The 16,228-nt window shown below is 45.2% G+C and overlaps 1 protein-coding gene across 6 annotated transcripts in view; it reads right to left on the reverse strand.

Annotated features, from left to right (window-relative positions):
• RNLS (renalase, FAD dependent amine oxidase) overlaps positions 1 to 12,027 on the reverse strand; it is a 67,052-nt gene extending 55,025 nt beyond the window's left edge. For 5 of the 6 annotated variants that reach the window (XM_062000992.1, XM_062000993.1, XM_062000994.1 and 2 more), the window contains exons 1-4: positions 11,904 to 12,027; positions 11,725 to 11,830; positions 10,582 to 10,724; positions 9,441 to 9,602 (exon numbers count right to left, since the gene is read on the reverse strand). In XM_062000992.1, the coding sequence (XP_061856976.1) occupies positions 9,441 to 9,602; positions 10,582 to 10,724; positions 11,725 to 11,830; positions 11,904 to 12,015 (523 nt within the window). In that variant the 5' untranslated portion in view covers positions 12,016 to 12,027. The remainder of the gene's footprint in view (positions 1 to 9,440; positions 9,603 to 10,581; positions 10,725 to 11,724; positions 11,831 to 11,903) is intronic. The other variant, XM_062000990.1, reaches the window with a different exon arrangement.
• Between the last annotated feature and the right edge of the window lie 4,201 nt (positions 12,028 to 16,228).

Below are 16,228 nucleotides of genomic sequence, written 5' to 3' on the forward strand. Positions count from 1 at the left end.
CTGCAAACCACATGTGCAGAAGTTTTTAACCCCTCAAAACATCACTGGATGCAGAACTGATGGCAGATATTGAAACAACTACTAAAGAAAACAGAAACTTGGATAAAGGAACTCGACTCAAAGATCTCTGGGAAGCCTCACATGTGACTTATTGTAAAGCTCAGACAGTGTTTGTGGTTTTCAATTTGACACTTGACAGCTCAGGCTCATTCACACAGCTCCGAGCTAGGCACAAGCCAGGTGAGCCCCCACCGTCAGCTGTTGTCTCTCAGGAAACTCTCATGGGTCACAACAGCGGAATAGGTTTACAAGTGATGGAACCAAGTTCATTCTCCCAAACATACCGCCAACATTAACCAACTCTTAAAGGCAATTCATGTTAGAAAATCCTGGGAACACAGTAAATCCAAAGAAAGCAACATTATCTGTAACTTCCAAAATCCTGGGACATAAAGCCAGATTCTATCTTTAATAGATAATATTCAAGGGGAACATTTGAGGGCAGAACTACACTAGCCACTGCACAGTTTATTGGGGCTTTTTTTTTAAAGTAGAGTCACAGGAGATCTCCAGCGTTCTGAGTATCTCTGAGATGGCTTCTAAGGAAACACAGGTAATTTCAACACACTGTGCAGCTAAAATTACTAACAGGATATGATAACACTCTGGATGGAAATTACAGAAGAAAAAGGTTACTCTTCTCAGCTTCTCCGACAACCTAAGTCACTACCCATGCAATCTGACCTTCTCTGCTACTAGCCCTGCAACCTAATCCTCCATTGGGTTGACATCTGCCTGTTGGCCATGCAGGGAAGAGGTTTAAGAAACTGCCCCAGGTTTTAAGAACAGATAACAGGCGGAGAGAGAAGGGGCAGAAAAGCCTGTATCTGAAGTTTCACAGTCAGTTTTGACCAACTCAGCTGCAAATTTCTATATAGAGATGGGGTTCACATCTCTCAGGTTTGCTCAGCTCTAGAGCCCACACAGCCACAGACTAAACCAGACCAGCCTGCTGACACAAACACAAACCTTTCTAGCTGTAGGATTTTTCCCCTGGAGTTAGTTTTCAGATATACCGTTGGGCTGATACATCTGACAACATTAAGGCTGACAATGGGCATTGCAATGCTTCTGCAAAATAAAACATATCTGCTGTCTGCATCACCTGACACACAAAGAGAAACAGAACTTAGTTTCTACAAAACATGTTGAAAGTTATTCCTGAGGGTTTTTTTAATATAAGAGCATACCACAGGCTCTTGGAAATTCTCATGCCATGTGTGAAAAGCTGACTGCAAGCTCAATGCAAATTTTGACTCAATGAAGCCTAAAATCTCATTAAGTTTCAAATTAATAATATTATTTTTCCTGCTCCAATCCAGATGTGGACTGTAAAAATAACTTAAAAGTTTTCAGATGTATCTGTAGAAGGTAAAGACAACCTTTGTAAAGAAAGGTCTCAATGACAGTGGTGTGAGTGGCCAGCAACTATTAAAAAAACCCTAGAAGTCAACAAAAAGCCATCTAGTCCAGAGACTCTGCCTAAGCCATGAAAATATATTAAAATGCACATAGCATTAAAAAAACTTCTTGTTCCAATGAAGACTTCTGTCTAGCTATTTGATTGTAGCAATAATTTAAAAAAATCAAAAAAGTGAGCAATTAAATGTGAAGTGTGCATGCAAACTTGCACCAGATTTCTCAAAGGTTTTCAAGTCTATAAAAGTAATAGTTTGAGTTACAGATTTCACATCAAAACAAAGGCTATAAAGTCCTCAAAGTCAGCCTACAGTCACCTTCACATATTTCTCTCCCAAGCATGCTGAGCAGCTGCAGTAACAAGGAAGGGAGGAGAGCTTTTCTATATGTCTCCCCCACTCTCAAAAGGAAAACAAGATCAAAACTTCAAACAAAAAGTGACTTAATTTAAAGGAAGAGGCAAGATGGACATTATCAGCGTTTCCCAAACCCATTAAGGATTCAGGATCTAAAAAATTCAGGTCTGCTATAAATGCCTTAACTAGACTTGCTGAAGAGTAAGTTCTTAGTAGCACATCCAAGCCTCTTACAACACAGAAACCATAAGTTCATTAAACACATTCCACAAGATACAAATAAGCTTCAGGATTGCTCAGTTTGGTCACATTCTTTGGCAGGGAACTTTTATTTAAGTTCATGGCAAAAAAGAGCAGCTTTGGAAAGTTTTCCCTGTCTAAACACAATCTCTGGACAGTACCAAAGCCAGCCTGCTGTTGGGAAAAACTGAGAGGTATCTGTGTTTATTGTTGAGATAAACAAATTTCAGAGCATTTATCTGTTCTGTTCCAAGTATGTGCTGTGTTCAAATACCATCACCTCTATTATTTAGGAAAAAAATCCTAACGTGCATACGCACGTGGGCTCATGTTTGGCTGATCCAATATTCATGGGGTCTCATCCTCTATTTTGAGACACAATACTGGAATGACATAAAGAAGCCAAACAAGCATTAAATAAAGCTCTGCAGTCAAGTCCCTTGGTACTGAAGCATTCTGCAACCCAGCACAGGCAACGGAGACAGGAAGAGACACATGTCCAGGTTACAGTAACTACAGATAGTCATATCAGGCTGAATTAAACGTGTCTACACACAAATGCAGCACTGCCTTACATGTCAGAAGTGACACTTCAAAAATCGGCTTAGCTAAATCAGAACAATCTGCTGCCAGTTTAATGTGCAGGTGCTCTGAATCTCTCCTGGGACTGCCCAGGAAACCTAAGCTTCAAATTCAAACCACACATTCATGAGCATTTCTTTGCTCACACTCGCACAGCCCCTGCACTGCTCTCCTACATTTGCTGAAAGCATATCATGTGCTAGTGAGTCTGCAGGTCACAGGCTGAATCAAAGACACCACCACCGATCTTCCTAAAAAGAACTCCCCACCTTTACCAGGGGAAGGGGGCATGGAGAACAGCATTATTGTAGTACAGCTGTCTTGATAGAGATAAGATAGAACAAGTAACAGGGACTGCTGGAAGAGATGCTTCTGCAATGTTATCAGGCACTAAAAAGAGATGCTGTAACAGCATTAGACCCCTCTGCAGGGTTTCTGTTTAAAAGTTGTCATTCTGCTCTGGTCAAAGGACCTAATGTAGGTTTTCCTGGAGTGAGAAGCACCTGCTGTACTCTCCTCAACTCTGAAGGCAAAGGCAGCATACTTTCCCCTTCCACCACTGTATTTGGCTTTTTTTAATTTCTGTTTTACTCCAAGATCAGTCATATCAAAGTTTCAGCTTTCTACCAATGGTAGGTGGTGCTGATTGACAACAATAAAATGCAAAGTACCCCTTCTCTATTTCATTCTCCTTTTCAAATCTCTCATGCTCACACACACACTGGGTTTAACCTTCACACTTCTCAGATAAAACAGGTCACTGGGATCAGTGTGGTGACCTATCTGACTTTTGATAGCCTTTCAATATGTTAACTAATAGCTGTAGAACAAGTCCATTATAACCACTCCAGATATAAAGAAACACTTAAAAACAGGCTAGATTCAAACATACACATCCAACTTTGATTTTTTTTTTTTGCCCCACAATATGCAATTCCAGCTCCAGTAGTCTTTTTTTAAGCTGCACTTCCTAAGAAGGGAAGTTGTACTTGAACAGCAGAAGGCAGAGAAAGTGTAACAACTTCACCTGTTTTAAATCCTGATGTAGTAGCTTCAGTGGCAGCTGAACAGACGTGCATGAGCTGCTCCTCTTCACAGACCCTCATCGGCTCCTACATGCATAGTCCCACCCTCTCCCTTCTGCGTTCTTCTCAGGCTTGTCAGAACATTCCACAAGCTAATCCAATTCCTCGGACAAGCAAAAGTGATCCCATACTTACATATGTGAGTGTGTGTGTGTATATATACACACACACTGTCCTTGCTGTACTGGTGAGTCAGATGAACTCACAGGAGTGTACAAAATGCTACAGTGGAAGGTGACAGCAGCAGCAAGAGGCAGAGACAGGATGCCATTCACTGCATCACAGGTGAAATTCACAGCTAGAGTGAAAGAGTGATAACAGCTCACGGTAACTGTTTGGTCACAGCTAAGGAGAGCTGTATTCTGTCCACTGTATCATGCAAACATGGGCTAGGACACACTAAGATGCTGGCACTTCTGCTGTGGTATTCTCAACCAAGACAACTGCCTCTTGCACTTCTATCAGACTCCAATTGTACCAACACAGATCCTTCCACCATCCCAACCTCAGTCAGTACTAGGATGTTTCCACATCACATGAGGGACAGGTTTTTAGAGGACCACATTACTATCAACAGTTAGTCCCAAGCAAAACTAGTAACTACTTGTATTTCCAGACAGCACAAATATTTGCATAGTGTGACCTCAGCTTCTAAGGTCTGACAAGTAACTAAAAAACAGTGTACATGTTTACACTAGACATTTTAGACATATTAGGTAATGAGAGTAAACTCAAAGTCTGGATAAGCCCTGTTAAGATTGCTTGGAACTGGAACTACAAAATAAACATATTCACTCAGCAATAACTGGGACTCATGAAAAAATTACCTGAGTTATGCTTTCCTAATTCACATGATAAAGTCTCCCTATGAAAATACAGTCCTATGTTACTTGCATCTTCTCACCAGCTTGTATTGTTTAAAACAAGTGGGACATTCACACAGATGGAAAAAAAAATAGGTCAGGCTTGAAACAAAAGTCAAGTCATTCTGGTTTATTAGCAGATTAAACATGCAGAACTGTAATTTTCAATTCCAAGTAAAGCAACATAATGAAAACATTCTGAACACAGATAAAAACTACTGCAAATTGTTGCAATCTTTAATAGCTGTGTTGCCAAGTGTCTTACTAAAATGAGAAATGATAAAGTTGCTCTGGCTTGAAAATGCACAGAAAAGAACTATATTGCTTAGGGATCACATGGAATCTGGTATATTAATCTAGGATTTTTCTAATATCAGCAGCCAATATGACAGTCCAGTATGTCCGAAATACTATTAAATGACAAATATTTGCAAAATGTAGTCCTTTTGTTTACAAAGATCCTGCTTTTAAGTAAACTTAATCCTTTTCTGACACCAAATTCACATTATCATAGAATCATAGAATGGTAGAGGTTGGAAGGACCTTTAGAGATCATCTAGTCCAACCCCCCTGCAGAAGCAGGATCACCTAGATCAGGTCGCATAGGAACATGTGCAGGAGGGTCTTGAAGACCTCCAAGGAAGGAGACTCCACAACCCCTCTGGGCAGCCTGTGCCAGGGCTCCCTCACCTGAACAGTGAAATAGTTTTTTCTTGTATTTAAATGGAACTTTTTGTGTTCCAGCTTCATCCCATTACCCTTGTCCTGTCACTAGATACAACAAAAAAAAAAGTGATGTCCCAACTTCCCGACACCCACCCTTTAGGTATTTATAAATGTTAATAAGATCTCCCCTCAATCTCCTCTTCTCCAGACTAAACAGCCCCAGTTCCCGCAGCCTTTCCTCATGTTAAAGATGTTCCAGTCCCCTGATCATCTTGGTGGCCCTGTGCTGGACTCTCTCCAGCACTTCCCTGTCCCTCTTGAGCTGAGGAGCCCAGAACTGGACACAGGACTCCAGATGAGACCTCACCAGGGCAGAGTAGAGAGAAGACTCTCCCTTGACCTGCTGGCCACACTCTTCTTGATGCACCCCAGGATGCCGTTGGCCTTCTTGGCCACGAGGGCACATTGCTGGCTCATCTTTACTTTATTATCAACCTGGACTCCCAGGTCTCTCTCTGCAGAGCTGCTCTTCAGCAGTTTGACCCCCAGCCTGTACTGGTGCATGGGGTTGTTCCTTCCCAGATGCAAGACTCTGCATTTGTCCTTGTTGAACCTCATGAGGTTCCTCTCTGCCCAACTCTCAAGTTGGTCGAGATCCCACTGAATGGCAGCACAGCCTTCTGGGCAATCAGTCAGTCCTCCCAGTTTGGTGTCATCAGCCAACATGCTGAGGGTACACTCTGTCCCCTCATCCAGGTCATTGATGAAGATGTTGAACAAGACTGGCCCCAGAACCGATCCCTGTGGAACTCCACTGGCCACAGGCCTCCAACTCGACTCTGTGCCATTGATCAGCACCCTCTGGGCTTTGTCATTCAGTCAGCTCTCGATCCACCTCACATTATAAAACTCAGAAACATGTATTCCTTTTCCCTTTATCTTCTGCACAACTACACTATTTACTACCAAAATATATAAAGTCTAAATACTAACAGATGCACTAAATTTTATTTAGTTCTCCAATCTGAAGTTCTAAAACACCATTTAATTGCTGCCACCTATTGGTGTTCCAAACATATTGCAAGTAGCTAACCTTTTCCTCCCCTCAACCCACTGCTACTAACTAGTACTCAGCTATTTCAAAAGCTTAGAAAGTTGCTAATTCATAACATACCACATGGCAAAAAAGGAAAGTGCATCTTAAATCCCAAGAGGTGGATGCAGGAAACCTCCGCTCTCTGTTGGAAAACTCAAGCTCTTTGACATGCAATCAATATAAGGTTGAGATATAGAGAGGGTCCCGGTACATCACTGCAAGTCAAAAAGGATCCAAAACCTACATCTGGTACAGGCTCTGGAACACCTTTCTTACATTCTCCTCACCCATTTTCCCCCTCACTACTTAGCCTAAAGAAACAGTAATAAGTAAAGAAGACAGTAGCTCCAATGCCAAGAAACTCCAGGGTACCAGGAGTCAGCCCTGCTGCCCAAGATGAAGAATTAACAATTGGCTGGAAATCTGGAAGCTGGTCTCGTATGGAGTATAAGCAGAGGAAGATAATATGAAATCTGCTGGGTTCTCTCAGATAAAAGTTAATCCTGGAGTTATAGATTAAGAACAGGATGCTGTGAAAACCATCTGACAGTTCCAGCAGTCTAAGTACAAGTGAAACGAACCTTAATTACATCTTCTACTATCCTAACTCCTTCTACTACAAAAGAGGACATGCTCACTTTTTGGACATGAAAAGATTTAACTACCTCAAGGAAAATAATCTGCAAAGACATCACCTCTGATTGAGAAAGGCCTTGAGATGCAGACTGGAGGAACCTCAGGAAGACTCTAAGAAAACAGTACTATACAGCACCTCTACCCTTTCTTTGTTCCCAGGACATTCACCACTGTTAGAAAGGACTGGATGGGTCAGACCACAGTAATGACATCCCAGAGCAATCCAACAGCCAACTCATTATACATGTCCCCACAGGCATATACAGTTTGATGGGCTGTTGAGGCCCATCTAGTGTCAGTTGAATTAACCAAACTGCAGCAGTTTGAGAGGCAGCCCTGAACACAAACACCTCCAAGCAATACTCCATGTTAAACTGTCATAAAAAGCCTAACCAACAACAAAAAATCAAGATGATGTATCTCCTTGCAGGCAGGGAACAGTCCAACCCATTGGAGCTGTTATGCATTGCTCTCCTCTTACTTTCTAATGCTTGCAAAGCCCTGCTTCAGTTAGTGTCCAGGTAATGCCTTGAACAGTAGTTTACTGTATCTTTGTATAGCAGAACAGCAGACATGCAATTTAAAATATATAATTCTGAAAAGTATATCTGTATATTTACCCTGCTCATAAGATTCAGAGCATGAAGTGAAAGAGGACACTCAGTTACCAAGGAAATTCAGTGGGGATACCATTATTTTCCACAGTAGATGGATAGGAGAAATGAGAGAGCTTTTAAAACTACAATAGCAGAGAAGCCCTGTTCTTACAGAACATTTATCTCATTGGGCACAAAGCTTAAATACAATACAATGAAAACACTTTTCTTCTTTACCACAATCAGACATCAGTTTTCCCTTTACTACTGAAAGATACTGTGCTGCAGTTCAATGTTTTGCTGCCATCTATCCCTTTCAGCTTTTTACTCCCCATCTTCTTTTCCTTCATACATGTCCTGGTTACTTAGAAGCAACTTCAGATACTCTGGCAGCTCACTCTAATCACCGCATCTATTGTTCTGATGTGTTCTAACAGATAGGTCCAAAACAATGCTCAAGTATTTAAACACAAAAAAAAATGAGATGCAGCAGAACACAAGAAGCCAAGCATTGAAGTCAGCTCTTCATCTTTCAAGCATCAGTGGTTTTCCTGCAAAACACAGAGCAAAAAAAATTCTACACATTTTAGAGTGGCTACTTCAGGAGCTGGCAGCAGAGAGACAACAAGCCCTGTCTGACCAGAACTCACTTGAGCAACGTAGTTGCCCCTGCACTGCTGCCAGCACACTGAGTTCAAAGAAAGGTCTTGAGCCACATGCAGCGTGTTTGGTACAACACTGCAACTGAGGCAAGAAATCCGCAGCCCAGCATGCTTCAAATAGCTCTGCCAGGGTCAGCACAGGCCTGGACGAGCTTCCTGGCTTCTGCTCATTATCAGCCCTCAGAGCCACCTCCTTCAGAGCTGCATCAAGATCACTGCCCTATACATCCTGACAGTGGCTGTTCCACAAGCATTAAGTCCAACAGTACACGTACCAAACCTGCCCACAAGCTTGACAACACCTCAACTGACCCACCCTCGCAGAAGCAACACCGCTGGGAGCTCACTGTGGGCGGATACTGACTGCACACAGAGCTCCCATGGGCAAGTAGGACTCCTCAGGCTGGCTTCAGAGAAAAGCTGGCCCTGGAAGTCTCACACCCAAGTCAATGTACCTAAGCTAGTAAACATGTCCAGACCTGAACTTACACTTCTGCCTCAGGACCCAGCCACTCTTTCCAAGCATGGCACTGTAAACACATTTACCTCAATACAACACCAAAAGATAACTGCAGCTTACTCAGGTTTGAGGAATACAAGGCCCGGAAACAGCAAACAAGCTGGAGAGTCTAAGAGACTTTCATCTTTAATAAACTAGTTACCATAGAGTTCTGATCTGGACTTTTTCCTCCCCTGCATTTCTTGTGATTTTAAGCTCATGGAAATGCCCTGGGTGTTTTCCCCATAGCACAGTTATAGCTATATAGTTTTCCCCATAGCACAGGGCTTAGTCTCTTGTCATCCCTACTACAGTCATACCAAAGGCAGCACCAAAAATTAGCATGACATATTGACAAAGAGACAGTAACAATGAAACCACCATATAGGGACCAGCTGAGGCTCTTGTCTGATTCGATACCTATTTTCAAGTCAGAGACAGACAAGACCTGTTTTAGAAATGTGTAAAAAAAATTAAAGATCAGATAAAAATTGACTCATCTACTTAAGACATTTTTGCTATCAAGGTATTACTGCTCATGCACCATGTACACGGCCTAGAAATTACTCACCTCCCATCATTTCAGATTCATTCTCTTTTGGCAGAAATTAACACACAACTCAGACTCCCAAGTGTTTGCTCAACTGCTAGATACCTGCAATTTAGAAATATGAACTTACTCTTCACAATGTCACCTTGCAGCTGAAGAATTTGTGGAACGGGAATTGTGAGAATAACTATATCAAATTGTTCTGGTGGTCCCATTTTCCTGGAGACTTCCCATTTCCCATCTCTGAGAGATATGTGAGTTACATGCTGTTCATAGAAGACATCTGCACCTGCTTGGAAAAAGAAGAAATTAAATGCATGCAACAGTGAATTCCACAGAGCAAAATGCCTTTAGTACTTTGATGACTTGCAAACAGCAAAGCTTTCGGCAAAGTTTCACAAATTAGGTTGAATCAATTTAATAGCCGGCATGACATTAAAAGAGGAGACCTTCATCAGCAGAAAAGATCCCATCACTTCCCTGTGCTAGGGCTGGTATTCACCTGACAAGACTCAGCTCCATCAACAGATGGAAAACTACCAGCTGCCTTGTCAGTTTAGTTTACTGTGGCTTTAGTGAGCTGAACCAATTGAGAAGGACATCCATTGAGCACAGGAGGTGGCACAGGCCAAGCAATGAAAGCACATCCCCAGGAGCTGAAAAAAAAAAAGAACACTGCCCCTGTTAGCAGCTCCCATTTATCAGAAGACAGAAACACAAATATTTGTAAGATTGGGGTTTAAAAAAGCAGGTAATTAAAAAAAAAAAGACAAAAACAATCACATGAAAAGCGCATAGTTTGCTCATAAAGCTAACACTTTTCAAAGTGGAGTTTACTAAACTGTACAAGTGGTTCTGTCTCATTACACCTAATGCAGTAGTTACACAATTTACAACAGCAGACAATCTGCTCCTTCAGTCTTCTCTGAAGGACTTTCCACATAGTATGCTCACATACTGTATAAGCATTTACATCTATGCAACACGAGATGTAGATCACTCCTATGTTTCCAGTTGCTTGGTTAAACAGCACAGTTAACTTAAGCATCCACTTATGAAACAACACCCAAACACCCATTTCATTAAAGTTGCAACTCAAATCAATATGGTTCAGATGTGTTTACTCATGTAAGCAACTTCAAGACATACATAAACAAACAAGGAACTTGAACACTCTCACTGGAGATTTAAAGTTGAAAGACATTTCAAGAATGCTATCAAAAGCAATCACTAAAACCTTTCGTTTCATAGGAAAGCATCTAAAAAATTACCTGACTGCTGTAAATAATACTTGACAACAGAGGAGATGCCCTGGGGTGCCACGTAATTGCAGGAGCCTTCTTTCACTACCATTCCTTCAATGGGTGCAGTCAGCTGTTTCAAGATGCCCTGAGACACAAGTTCCTCACACAAGCTTAAAGGAAGCAAATGACACAGAGATGAAAATACAGTGCACAAAAACCAACAGCAGCTGCCATTATTCTTTACAAAGTTAAGATCGGCCCAACTTTACAAGTTGGGGAACAGTGTTCAACATCCACATACAATCTGTGTTTCAAGCCAGGCTATACATGACAGAAATCACACTATAAGCTAACAAACTACTTTGCTGGTTTTTTGGGGGCTGTCCCAGTAAGAAACAAAGGCTACCTACCATGCCTGTAATAGAAACTGTTAACAGGACTAACTGTGCAAGTGGCACATACCACAGCTAATTAAATCTGAGTATCTAAACCAATCACATTGCTACCATGAAATGGTGCAATATTCCAGCAACTAGATGCAGCTGTCAGAAACACACCTGCATTTTCCCTCATTCCCACATCACCACCCCGTTACCCAGCCCATGCTGAACGTCCCTGTGCAGCCAGCAAGTGCAAGCACGTCCCACCAATGCAATCCTCCTGTCCCCTCTGGGAGAGACATCATGTCCTCACAAAGACGAGGCATCTCTCACTTTTCCTTTCCTACCCAGCCTTCCTGTCACCTCCACAATGTTTAGGCGACTCTGAGGCACATTAGCTCTTAAAAGGAAAGACCTCTGTGGATACACGCATCGGGCCGACGTCCGCCCGCGTTTCCCACGGCGGGCAGGCTGGCGCTGCGAGCTGAAACCGTCGCGCGAGCTAAAACGTGCGCGGGCAGCGCAACGACGCGCCCGACCCCGCGCACCGCCCTCTTGTTCGCCCCCATCGCTCACCACCCCGCTTCCCACCTGAGGCGTCAGGAACGAGGGGAAACACCGAACGCAGCGGGCGGCACACCGGGGGACGGGAGTGGAAGGGAGAAAGCTGGAGACGCGGCACGTCGACCGGTCCCACAGCCCTCGCCCAGGCCGGGGCGCCCGCGTTCCCACCGCCGGCACCTCCCCTCCCGCCGGCCGCGCGCGGGGCGGGGCGAGGGGCGGAGCTCACCTGCGGCACGACTCGGCACTCTCGGGCCCGAGGGTAACGTACTGCGCACCCAGGTCGGCGGTGCAGGCGGCGTCCCGAGCGCTGCGGCTCGTGTTCATACGGCCCCCTACGCGACAGCCCGTCAGAAACCGTCACGCCACGCCACGCCACGCGCCCCCCGCGACAAGAACTGGACCCACCTGCGCCGCGCGCCTTGTCCCAGACGACGACGCGGCGCAGCACCGCCCCCCGCAGCAGGGCCGCGCACACGCCGCCCGTCAGCCCCGCGCCCACCACCAGCACCCGCTCCATGGCCGGCCGCGCCGCGCCACGCCCCGCGCGGGGGCGGCACCTCCGCGCCGCCGCGCCCCCGGGGGGCCGCGCCCCACGCGCGGGCAGGCGGCAGCCGCCGCCGCACATGCTCACGCGCACAGCCCTGCGCACGGCGCTGTGGTCACGCGCACGCACGCGTGTACACACACCCCCACACACGTAAGTGTACATGCATGCCCCCCGTCTCCGCACACACATGCGAGCACACACCACCCCGCATGCACACACACACCCATGTGTGGACACCCTGCACACACCCCCCTGCACACACCCACTCCCCTGCACACACTTGCATGCACACACACACAACACGCTCCCTACATGCATACCTGCACTCACACATGCAAACCTGTGCACACACACACAACACACTCCCTACATGCATACCTGCACTCACACATGCAAACCTGTGCACACACACACAACACGCTCCCTACATGCACACCTGCACTCACACATGCAAACCTGTGCACACACACACAACACACTCCCTACATGCACACCTGCACTCACACATGCAAACCTGTGCACACACACACAACACGCTCCCTACATGCATACCTGCATTCACACATGCAAACCTGTGCACACACACACAACACACTCCCTACATGCACACCTGCACTCACACATGCAAACCTGTGCACACACACACACAACACGCTCCCTACATGCACACCTGCACTCACACATGCAAACCTGTGCACACGCACACAACACACTCCCTACATGCACACCTGCACTCACACATGCAAACCTGTGCACACGCACACAACACACTCCCTACATGCACACCTGCACTCACACATGCAGACCTGTGCACACGCACACAACACACTCCCTACATGCACACCTGCACTCACACATGCAAACCTGTGCACACGCACACAACACACTCCCTACATGCATACCTGCACTCACACATGCAAACCTGTGCACACATACACAACACACTCCCTTACATGCATACCTGCACTCACACATGCAAACCTGTGCACACATACACAACACACTCCCTACATGCATACCTGCACTCACACATGCAAACCTGTGCACACGCACACAACACACTCCCTACATGCACACCTGCACTCACACATGCAAACCTGTGCACACACACACAACACACTCCCTACATGCATACCTGCACTCACACATGCAAACCTGTGCACACGCACACAACACACTCCCTACATGCATACCTGCACTCACACATGCAAACCTGTGCACACATACACAACACACTCCCTTACATGCATACCTGCACTCACACATGCAAACCTGTGCACACATACACAACACACTCCCTTACATGCATACCTGCACTCACACATGCAAACCTGTGCACACACACACAACACACTCCCTACATGCATACCTGCACTCACACATGCAAACCTGTGCACACGCACACAACACACTCCCTACATGCACACCTGCACTCACACATGCAAACCTGTGCACACACACACAACACACTCCCTACATGCATACCTGCACTCACACATGCAAACCTGTGCACACACACACAACACACTCCCTACATGCATACCTGCACTCACACATGCAAACCTGTGCACACGCACACAACACACTCCCTACATGCATACCTGCACTCACACATGCAAACCTGTGCACACATACACAACACACTCCCTTACATGCATACCTGCACTCACACATGCAAACCTGTGCACACGCACACAACACACTCCCTACATGCATACCTGCACTCACACATGCAAACCTGTGCACACATACACAACACACTCCCTACATGCATACCTGCATTCACACATGCAAACCTGTGCACACACACACAACACACTCCCTACATGCATACCTGCACTCACACATGCAAACCTGTGCACACATACACAACACACTCCCTACATGCACACCCGCATTCACACATGCAAACCTGTGCACACACACACTCCCTCCTGCACACTTACAAGTCTGTCCTGGGACAGAGGGTATCCTGGCTGCCTCCGAGGTCTCTGCCCACATGCCTCTGGAATGGGCTTGTACAGCCCCACTGCAGTCAGGGCTCACCACCAGCCAGTCCCTGGTTTACCTGTGGGATTAAAGAACTGGTAATTGGCAAAAAAATGTAAAGTGACCTTCAGATTATGAGACTGATTGCTGGCGAATGAGTTACAGAATGCCCTGTGAGTGTGATGAGCACTGTGAGGGTGGAAAACAGGCAAAGTCTGAAGGTCAGAAAGATGTAAAAACAAAACCAAACATATGTAACTTTTTACAATAAATTGGGAGTGCGGGGATGCAAGTGATGTTCATTCGGGGATGCAAATGGACGGATGCAGCACAACCACTGTAGTTGATATGAATGTCATTTATTGCTTACATTTGCCTAACTTTATACTATTGTTAGTCACGTACACACAATCACACAAAGCTTAATTGGTTACTCTATCATTTCACATTCTGTGCATGTAGCTTTTACTCTATACTGATTGGAAACAGCTTGCCAACCTTGGCCCCTCAAAGTTTCATTTTTGTAACAACTTAAACACCAACCTCATTGTGCTTAAACACCAACTTCTTGTGTTGTTATAACACCCCATCTATTTGGCCTTCAATTACTCTTAGACTGTACTGTAGTTTCTCTGAAACTAAGTAAATATCTTTATTCTTAAAATAAATAATTGTCTGGCTGGTACAAATCATGTCCCCTTTCACTTAAATATACGCCTACACGGGAGATTGCATAACCAGTATATGCTGAGGAATACTTGCAGGTGTTGGTGGACACCAATTTGCACACGAGTCAGTGTGTCCTGCAAAGAATGCAAATGGTGGCAAATGGCAAAAAATGTTGGCAGCAAGTCAAGGGAGGTGACCTTTTCTGTCCCCCACCCCCAGCAATGGTGAGGCCAGACCTGCAATGCTGGGTCCAGTTCTAGGCTTCCCAGGACACAAGAAAGTCCAACCTGCATAGGTGAGAGTTGAGGTCAGAGAACTGCTGATCACTGTAGTATGGGGGTCACAACAACCTGATACTTTTGCAGAGATGTTTATCAACAGATTAGTTTAAAGTCCCCTGATGGAATTCATTGTATCTAAGGGACAGGGCTTAGCTACCGAAGATGTTGATACCTTCCGTGAGAGCTCTGAATTGGCCCCAAGTGTTGTTTAATAGACACTTATTGGAGACAGGTTGGAGCCCCTATCTCCTCTTCGCATCTGAGTAGTGGAGTAGTAATGGAGTTGTGTTCAGTCTGAGCCTTCCCATATTAAAAAAAAAAAAAAGATCATATAATCAACACATGTAAGAGTTCAAAGCTGTGAATTCAGATTTGCTGGGAAATTTTCTCTTCTTGGCACCATTGCTCTGGGAAGATACCATCAGGCTGCCCCTCGGGCATGGGGTCCTCCCAGAGCTGCAGGTAAATATCAATCCTGCCATTGCCCTCCATGGGTCACAGGGACACATGGGTCCCTGTGGTGAGAGAGCTGCTCTTCCCTTCTGACCCATTATTGTTTGGAAAATTAGCCTGTTAGGTCTAGCACCGGGTGCTTGACAGCATCCTGCAGTTATGACTGATGCCAGACAGGCAGGAGCATCAGTGACATGGGAGTGGTGAAAGCTGGGGATCCATAGGGGATAAGTGAGAGCAGGAGGCAGTGGAGGAAAGAAGCCACATCTGGCCCGCAGCTTCTAAGGTGGGCACAGCTGGCAAAGGTCAAAGTAGTAGGAGATGGTAGACCATCACGAGAACCTCCTTGCTGCATCAAGTTCAAAACTTAGTGATCTGCTGATAAAATATGCAAGTAGAGCTGAGGGCGGTTGAGCCCTTCCTTACCTCATAAGTCCACTCATCCCTCTGCAGTCACATTGCTTCTTGCCAAACTTTTCTTGCTTATCCTGTTTAGCCTCTTAGTAGTTAAATGAAAAAAAACCACCAAGTCACAAAGAGTAAACTACCAACTCCATTTACCCTGAAGGAGTTAACTGATTAATAACTCTCTCCAAGCAGTCTCTTTTTTGTCTATATTTGTGCAGAATTAGGCAAGTCAGGAATTCATAGTGCCACCACTTAGTTTGAGACCGCAGACAGTTGACAAGGTGATTGTCCTGCTAATACTCGGCTCTGGCAAGGCTGTACTTCCAATACTGTGTTTAATTCTGCAGTCTCCACTACAAGAAAGATATGGTGTTGGAGCATAT

The sequence above is a fragment of the Colius striatus genome, chromosome 8, assembly GCF_028858725.1.
Source record: "Colius striatus isolate bColStr4 chromosome 8, bColStr4.1.hap1, whole genome shotgun sequence".
Taxonomy (NCBI): domain Eukaryota; kingdom Metazoa; phylum Chordata; class Aves; order Coliiformes; family Coliidae; genus Colius; species Colius striatus.